The sequence below is a fragment of the Camellia sinensis genome, chromosome 1 (genome assembly GCF_055761805.1).
Source record: "Camellia sinensis isolate YWXY chromosome 1, ASM5576180v1, whole genome shotgun sequence".
In the NCBI taxonomy this organism is placed as follows: domain Eukaryota; kingdom Viridiplantae; phylum Streptophyta; class Magnoliopsida; order Ericales; family Theaceae; genus Camellia; species Camellia sinensis.
Genome location: NC_138961.1, coordinates 48,672,118 through 48,681,635, shown reverse-complemented (window position 1 = coordinate 48,681,635; position 9,518 = coordinate 48,672,118). Strand labels below are relative to the sequence as shown.

At 30.9% G+C, this 9,518-nt stretch overlaps 1 protein-coding gene across 1 annotated transcript; it reads right to left on the bottom strand.

Moving 5' to 3' along the window:
• Positions 1-727: 727 nt before the first annotated feature.
• TBL33 (TRICHOME BIREFRINGENCE-LIKE 33) lies at positions 728-9,117 on the bottom strand. Its single transcript, XM_028257786.2, has 6 exons — positions 8,575-9,117; positions 8,270-8,486; positions 5,791-5,962; positions 4,558-4,757; positions 4,302-4,460; positions 728-1,296 (listed from the first exon to the last, which is right to left on the bottom strand). The coding sequence occupies exons 1-6, from the start codon at positions 8,771-8,773 to the stop codon at positions 957-959; spliced, it is 1,287 nt and encodes a 428-aa protein (XP_028113587.2). The 5' UTR covers positions 8,774-9,117; the 3' UTR covers positions 728-956.
• Positions 9,118-9,518: the final 401 nt, after the last annotated feature.

Here is a 9,518-nt window from a genome sequence, read left to right as displayed (position 1 = left end):
TAGGGTTTTGCCCCTCAATTGTGATCGCGACAGCAAAAGGTCGATTGAGAGAGAGAGAGAAAAGAGGTGTGGTATTTGGATACTAGAAATCGCCAGAAGCCGTAACCCTTGCCGAAAATCGCCACCCTCGCCGGAAATCACCAATCTCTCTCTCTCTCTCTCTCTTAGAGTGAAGAGTGTGAGAGTGTGGTTTATATACGGGGTATTTGGTAATACTGAAATTTGATAAGGGGTATTTAAGTAATTTTGTCCCTCCAAACCAACTTCCTGCTAAAGCTATAATCTCCAAAGCACCCTCTCAACCACTTCAAGAAAAAACTATTTTTTTACTGAATTTAAGCTATAATCTGATGAGTTAAGCTGCACCAAACACAATGTTTTAACTTAAATTAAACTAAAAGTTAAAATAAGCAGCTTTTAAGCTACGTCAAACACCCACTATGGTTAGGTGCCTAAATGCTTCTTTACTAAGCCGGCTTAGAAAAAAAGCATCTTATGACCAAGTTAATTTTTAGTCTGAAATAGCATTGCTGGGAACACACCTCCTATATGCATAGGGAACAGTTTAGTGGCTAGCTTGCGATGTGTCATTATGTGTACCCAATCTCCAATTATTGCTTGATGTGAAAAAGAGAAGATTGTGATACATTAAGCAAATTTTGAGTATCTAATAATTTTTCAATTTTGAGATGTCACTAGATTTTGATTTGTTGAGGATCCAAACAGGAAACAAACAAATTTCTCACTTTACGCATTTGATTTTTCAAAAAAAAGAAAACAAAAAATCAATGCAATCGTCTTGTCATCTTTCTTTGCAACAGTCACTACATTATTTGACACATCTTCTTCTTTTGCTCTCTTCCCTCCCATACCGTGCAGATTTCAAACCCTAATTTAAAAATTTTAAAAAAAAAATGTAGATTAATTACAAAGAGAGGTCACATCTTTCATGACACTCATGGATAGAAAAGCTTTGCAAATAGAAGCTCATTCCAAGTATCTTGGACGCCAGGCAAGCACCAATGCACGCAGTCAGCGTAGCTAACCGGGTTGGCGAGCTGTTCGGGTGTCAAAGGACCCCATTGCTTCTTGTAAATGGAAGTGTGGGCATCTTTTCTGTAGCTTGAGAGCTGTGTGATGTTGAGAAATGTAATGGGTACTTTGGATTTGCTGAACACTTCTCCAATCACTTGCATTATGGATTTTCTTGAGTCTGATCCCCAGTATGTTGGGTCTTCTATCATGGTTGTTTGGTTGTAGCAATTTCCATTTGAATCATCTCCCCAATCTATGCTCCTGCATACATGCCAAACATAAAAAAGATCTATCCTTAAATAGTGATCTTGTGAAACTTCCTAAAGATTATTTTATGGTTTGATAATATAATATAAATAATAAAATTATCTCTCTTTTTCTCTTTAGTAATTTAATCTTTTAGATGAATTAATGGTCAATAATTATAATATCAAACTAAAAAATAAATCTTAAAACAAGTTATAGTGTTTAAAATATAATATAAATTTACATGAGAATATGTGTTGGGATTAAATATAATTTTTAATGTAAGAGAGAGTAATGTGGGACCTAATAAAGACGATTTATTTTATTTTTTTGCTACATGGAAGACTGTAATATAAGAATGTGGTAAAATTTAAACTTTGACTTTTACGCTGTGTTTGGTTGGAGGATTTGAGGATGGATTTGGAAAGGGAAAGGGAAAAGTTAGGTGAAATGTGAATAAAATGTACCTACATTTCACCTAGTTTCACATACCTTTTTCCTTTTCCTTTCTAAATTCCTCCCCAAATCCCCCAACCAAACACAACATTAAGGAATCAGCTTTTAAGTTGCCTTTTAAGTTTATTGTCAACTCAACAGGCTCTAAATAATTTACTAAGATTGTCTCCAGTGCATTAGACAGATTGTCTCCGGTGTCTCCAGGTCTAACCTAGTTGGTCACTATATCTTCTTTAAGGTTTAGTTTTAAGAAAATCATAGGTTCAATTCCTTTTAGGAAATTGAATTAAGAGAGTACAAACACTTAAGTGCTTTGTCAAAGATGGGGAGATTTTCTTTCATAAGTGCTAATCTAACAACTAACAACTAACATTTGCCGATAAAAAAAAAAAAAAATTAAATAGTATTTTGGGGACTCATTATAAGTCTTGCTTTGAATATTTAAATTGTTTACGTTTTAGGACACCTTATGTAGAGTATTTAGAATAAAAAATAAAAAATAAAAAATAAAAAATAAATTCATATTTAAAGTTGTATAATTTTATTACATTTGTTTTCAAAAAAAAAAATGTAAGGTTTGTTTTCGAAATCATTCTTGTCATTTACTTTTTTTTTAAAGGCAAATGTAATAAAATTATATAGCAACGTATATCCAATCAACCCTTTGTTTTTTGTGTGAATCATCACATAAAGTGACCTAAACAATGGTTCAAATGTTTGAAAACTAACTCATAGTGAATCCTATGGGTCCTAACAGTGTAGTCTAATACTGAACAAAACCCAATTTCTTAATTTAAATCACAAATTACTTAGTTCTTTTTAGAGAAAATAGGTGAAAAGTCCATCCTAAAGACTATAAGGCATTAGATCTAAGGAAAAATATTATTTGATGATAAGAACACATTGAAAAAGTTGTCAGAAAAAGTCACTAGCGCCAAAAAAGTTGCCAAAAAATTCCTCCGGAGCTGGAAAAGTCACCTACAGCGGTGACCGACAACCAACGGCAATAGGTGGTGGTGGTGAGATAGAGAAATGTGTAATATTCAATAGATAGGTGTTGAATAAGTGGTATGTATCACATGAATTTCAACAGATAGAAAAATAAATTTGGTGAATTTCAACAGATAAGAAAATAAGCTTGGTGAATTTTCAACAAGTAGTGCTTTTTTAGACAAATTATGTTCTTTTGGCCCAAAGAAATTAGAACTTAGGCCCAGCAGCCCAAAAAATTCAAAAATAAACCTATGGCCTAATACCCTTTTTTGTAATACATTAAATGTGATCAACTATTCTATGCGTCCTAATATAATAAAGGTGATCACTTAAGGAAGGTCATTTTCCCTCGCTCCACATCTGCATCTCCTTTTCCTACCTAGCCTCCGTTTGGGAAGTGGGTTGGCTTTTTGACTTTTTGGCTTTTTTGGCTATTTTAGCCTGGGCTAAAAAGCTTGGTTTGGGAAGGGCTTTTTGGCTTTTTGAATTTTTTGACTTTTTTTGTGAGAGAAGAATGTAATGATTATAGGTTGGATGTGATGTTTTGTTTGTTATGGCTAAAATAGCCTATTTTGTTTTTTGTGGCTAAAATAGCCAAAAAAGCCTGAAAAAGCCCTTGCCAAACACAGGCCTAGTGTTGTATCGTATGGATTTTTCTTGCCCCAATTAAGAAGTGGGTCAAAGACTGGTTTTACTTCCTCTACCCTGTTCTACCTGAACACCGCCCCTATTATAGTTATTTAATATATTTATATGTATATAATTTAATATAAATTTTTTTCATTATAATAAAATTAAAACACTAAAACATTATACCTAATATTAATTTTACTATATTATACTTACAATAAAACACTAAAATATTATACTATAATAAAATTAAGAAGTCGTTATTCTCACTCTATTTTACTCTAAATATACTCTTTTATCCTTATTATACATAGTTACATTAATATCCTTTCACACAAATATACTTCCTAAAAAAATCAACATTCCAAAGGTATTAATGTAATTATGTATAATAAAAGACAAATAAGGAAATGTATTTAGAGCAAAATAGAGTGAGAATAGCGACTCCCTAAAATTAAAACACTAAAATCTTATAATTCTCATTAAATATAAATTATTATCCTTAAGCCGCTATTCTCACTCTACTTTGCTCTAAATACACTCCATTCTTTGTTCTTATTATGCGTAGTTACATTAATACATTTCACACAAAATACACTCCCCCAAAAAATCAAAATTCCAAGGATATTAATATAACTATGCATAATAAGGAAAAAAAAAGAAAAAAAAGAGAGAGTGTATTTGGAGCAAAATAGAGTGAGAATAGCGGCTCCCTAATACAAGGTGAAGTCAAATTACTATAAATTCGTCCCAAAACCCGGCCAGTGACACATTTTGTAAATTTCCCTCAATATAAGTGAGCTGTATCTGATTTTATAATGGAATTATTTGTATTTAAATTATTATTATTTTTGAAATAATAAGATGAGAAGAATGAGTCTTGCATGTGACAAGCCTTAAATTAGGTTTGGGTCGCTAATTCTAATAGGGTAATTACTTACTTTTGATGAGAAGGAGACATGCTGGTGAAGAAGACTCTAGTCTTCTTAGGATCCATGTTCTTCTTAACCCATCTCAACATACTCTTCATTCCCATTCTATATGCATCCTCTGTTGATAGCTCCACTATATCCTTATCTTCATCATCAAAAGAGCCTTGTCTGTATTTACAAGATATATATAATTAACCCATAATGAGGACTATTAAACAAATTAAGTTGATTGAGAAAACAGAGTAATGAAGAATTAATTACATACAAGATCTTGAACTTGATGCCAGTCATCCACCAGAGATAGGTGTTGAAGACAATTATATCAGCTCCTTTCCAGTGTCTTCCATGCTTATTAATGGAACCTCTTCTCACTATTCTATCAGATATCCTATGTACCACTGCATCATCTGAGTTTGATTCCAGAAGGAATGGTGCCCAGTAGAATTCAATTGTTGCATTGTATTCCTAATTTTACACCCACACACACACACACGCAAAATAAGTAAAGGAAGAAGAAGAAGATTTCCACATATCAAGACATTGAACTTGAAGCCCCTATACTGTGCAAATTAAGCCTCTAAACTAAATTTGCATTCAAAAGTTTTGAACTTCCCAAATTAGTTCAATTTAGCCTTTTGACAATTAATTATATATCATATATGTCCAAATTAAAGCGTATATAGATAAAATTGACACTAAACCTTTTTCCTATTATTAAAACCTCATAAATCTGTGTTGGTAAAGAAAATGGTATTCAGTATGTTTGGTTTGAGTTTTTTGAATTAAGTTTTTTGAAAATTGAGTTTTTTGATTTTCGTGTTTTTTTGTTTTTAGTGAATATTTTTAACATTTTAAGCATTTTTTTTTTATTTTTTTAGATACACCTTATTTAGATGTATCTAAAAAATAAAAAAATTGTGAACAAATATTTTAAAAAATTAATAAATACATAAAAATATAAAAAAATGTACTAAATTCTCGTTTTTTTTTTTTTGTATTTTTTGTATTTAGTGAATTTTTAAAAGGTTTTTTCCACAAATTTTTTACTTTTTAAGTATATTTATGTTCGGTATGTCTAATTTTTTTTTAAAAAAAAAATTACTTAAAATATTAAAAAAATTCAGTAAAAATAAAAAATTACGAAAAATAAGAAAGTAAAATTTTTTGAAAAGTGTTTTTAGAAAACTGTAACCAAGCTAGTTTATTTATTTATTGTTTTTTTTAAGGAACAAAAATTATCGCTAATTTAGCAAAATTTACTCTTTAATTAGGTTTTATAAGTATAGGATCATCTGTCTCACTCTCTGTGTCGTATATTTTTTATGATTGATTTTGATAATGTGATAATATGTAAATAGTGTGGGATAGATGGGATAGAAAATAGAGTAGATGATCCGTGCTCGGTCTCATATATAATGTATTTTATAGTCAAAAGTGAGAGAGAGAGAGAGAGAGAGAGAGAGAGAGAGAGAGAGAGTTGTAACATAATGTTACTAACCTTGGCTGTGAAAATGGTGAGGGAACCATTGGTTTTCATGGATTTGGATCCTTCAGGGATGAGTCTCTGTAGAAGACAGACCATGGAAACATATTGACCTCTGTTTAGAGAATCACCTACAAACATCATCCTCTTCCCTCGAAGTGTCTCCAACATTAATGTCGCATTGAAACTGTACATATCATTTCATTTGTCACATTAACATTAACATGAAGGTTTTGTACGTTCTTATCATCAAATCATTGCAGAGTCGGTAATTTCCTTTCGATAAAAAATAAAAATCAAGAGAAAAAATAGGACCTATCACATTATTTTATGATCTAGATAGAATTTAAGATATGTTATACATAAACAGATTTATCACCATTATTTTACTATTAAATTCAAATGCACTAAGTCTCATGCATAATTATAAATGTGGCTTCCATTACTCTACGTATGTAATAAAAAGTTCATTTATATATAACATTATTCTAGTATTTTATGAATTGCATGCTAATAAGATGGCGTCAAGGTCAAAAATTGGTGGCTATTGATTGCTGGATGATGCATATTAGTTTTTATATTAAAAAGGGGGAGAAAATGCCATAGAATCTGCTAACAATATTGCATAGCATGCATTGATTTTTAACTAATAATGCTACACACTTAAAAAAATATTAAGAATAGTGTTAAAATATATTAACTAAATTAATCTGAATATGATATGATCTATATATATCACATCACGTTTAAATCTACATCATAAATCTTATTTTGTGGACTTTTTTATAACTATTTTCTGAGTAAGCTTATTGATTTCTAGCTGTACATCTCATCCATTATTGTTTCAGGGTTGGTTTTGAAACAATAATAGAAAACTAGTTTCATAGCACCAAACAATGGTTGACTACTATATTATTGGAAAATCCGCACATATCATATACACCTTATTACAAATTGAAATGATTTTATTATAAAATTTTATAATATTAATTATAAAATGTATAATCTCATCATAAATTGGTATAATAAAAAAATGTCATAACCAAGTTAAAAAATTTTGTAATATCAACTATCAAATTTTTGACATTTTGATATGTTAATTTGGGACGAGATTACACATTTTGTTATTAATATTATAAAATCTTGTAATAAAATTATTACACCAATTTATAATAGGGTGTCTATGGTATGCACCCCCAAGGGATGCACATCGCACGCTTTCCCTATTTTATTTTTAAAAAGTTATATTAAAAGATTGAGGTTAGTAGAACTAACCCATCCGTTAGGTTAAGAATAGCTGAAATCAAGAAATTTGAGATTTGAGTGAACATAAAGTCAGCAAAATGCACAATTCTGAACCTAACCCATTACTTCAAGTAGCTGGAAGTTCACAACCTTCCATCAATATTGAGTACCATGATTGAATGGTGTGTCCCAACAATGGAGGCTAATTAAGATTTGTTTAAGTCATACAAAAGCACCAATATAACAGTCGAATTCATTTATCTAGAGGCTGAATGTTCCAATTATTTTCAGTTTATCCCAAACATTCTAGCACCTAATCGAAACATACTACAAAAAAAAAAAAAGGAATAGATTTCCAATTGGATGCACAATTGGAGAGGTATTGTTAGGTCTTGGTAGGTCCATTGAGAAGGTTATGTCAATAATCTAAATTATTAATTTTATATAATTCACTTAGTAGAATATTTGTTGAAAAAAATCAAATTCTATTTCATTTGTTTTAAAAAAAGAAAAGAAAATTGATCCAAACATTCATTTTTTTAAGACAAATGTAACATCATCATATAATTATTGATGTTCAATCAAATGAATTTTTACATTGATAATCTTCTCAACCGATCTTATAAGATGAACGAATACTTCTCCAGATAAATGTCAGATTCATCTTAAATATAAATCATAATTCACCAAATTTCAATCTACACCTAAATTCTAAACATTTAATTATATATTTTTCCTGAGTAGAAAGAATCATCCCTTCAAAAAAAAAAAAAACGGCAGGTTCAACTCTATGTTTGGGAATTTTGTCCAACTATTCCTGTTTAAAAAAATAATAATAATTTGCTAATATATATAAAATTAAAAAAAAATCATGCATGCACGACATTCAAGTGTAGCAGTTGAACTAACGTGATTAGTTAAGTTTATATTTTTTTAAAATAAATAAATAAATCAGATTAGTTATAAATTTTAATGACTAGAATCATAAATCTTTTCATGAATAAGTAATTATTTTGAAGAAATAAGCTGTGTATTGCAATTGGCAGTTATCAGTGTGCCGATCATTTATCTAATAGAAAGAAATGGAAAAGACACACAATCTCTACATATGTTAAAACTTAAAAACAATAAAAACAATCAAATATTTAAGGATGTGCACCATATTATTTTCCTTAATCTAAACATATGGATTAATTGTTGTATGATTCAAATTTCCGACTAGAAATAAAAAAAAGAAAAACATGCATACCTCGGAAGAGAACATCCGTGAGGCTGCCATCTCCACAACCGGTAGTCCTTGTCAGGCCGACCGTGTTCCAGACATGTCAGCTGCGGCTGTATATAAGGACACTCCGATTCCTCGTAAAGCGGCCGATTCTCCTCATCCCAAACCCACTTGCCACTGAACACGTCACACCTTTCGTTTCCCCGTCCCACGGAAAACGGCAACTTCACCTTCTTCTTCCCTAACAAAACCCAAAAACAACAGTTGTGTGATCGGTTTCTGTGTTATTTGAAAATGGAAAATTAAAACGAAAAGGCGGGTTCACTCACCAGCGCCGCGACTAGTTTTTGTGATGGGTAGGTTAGAGGTGTAATTGAGTTGGGAGAAGAGGCAGGAGAAGTCTTCGCTGTAGAGGATGGTGACGAAGACGATGAAGGCGAACAAAGTGAAGAGGTAGTAAGGAGAGAGACGGGCTTTTCGAAGGAGGGACGAGGACGGAGATGAAGAGGAAGAGAGAGGTGTCTTCATCTGTTGTTAGATCGAATTAAGGTTTGTCATGGAATGAAACACACAAAGCTTATGAGAGGTGTTGTAAACATGTGCAGTTGTGTGGTAGAATAAATACAGCTCCACTAATAATAATATTGGTCGGACAAGTAAATGAAATGCCATTTTTTAAAAACAGAATACATTTTGATTACCTTTTAACCGTGTGATTTTAATTGCCTTTTGAGATTAATTGAAGAAATAAAATGAATTTGTCTGGCCGTCCTCCATGCTAATGTATGAAGATTTGTTGATTAGAGTTGAATTAGTTGTTTTTAAAATCTCCAATAGGTTTATTTATTTATTTTATTCATAGATGATTTTACAAATGAAGATAAAATACGACACATAATTGATATAAAGAAACTTTCAAAGTAGGAGGGAGAAATTCTAAGGAGGCAAATCCCTTCTAATCTAAAATCTGGACTGGATGGCGTTATTTGAACTCGTGAGATCCATTACGAATTTTGTTTCGATGATTCAAATAGTTCATTTTATTAAACACTTCATGTGTATTTCATTCACAAAAAAATTAGATCGATTTGATAATCAGAACATAATTAATTTATCACTTTTTTTACCAAAAAAAAATGGACAACAATTATGTTTTTACAAATTTTGGAGTAGAAGAGATCCTTCTCCAAATTGTAACTAATATATAAGGAATAAAATTTACACAGAAGGGGTGAAATTCGAACTACTAACATTTAAGTGAAGTGTAGGGATT

Excerpts from the sequence above, each read along its gene's own strand:
- TBL33 (XM_028257786.2), bottom strand. The coding sequence starts at position 8,773 with ATGAAGACACCTCTCTCTTCCTCTTCATCTCCGTCCTCGTCCCTCCTT. Across the intron at positions 8,487-8,574 it reads AAAAACTAGTCGCGGCGCTG|GGAAGAAGAAGGTGAAGTTG; the intron begins GTGAGTGAACCC and ends GGGTTTTGTTAG. Across the intron at positions 4,461-4,557 it reads GGCATCAAGTTCAAGATCTT|ACAAGGCTCTTTTGATGATG; the intron begins GTATGTAATTAA and ends TTGTAAATACAG.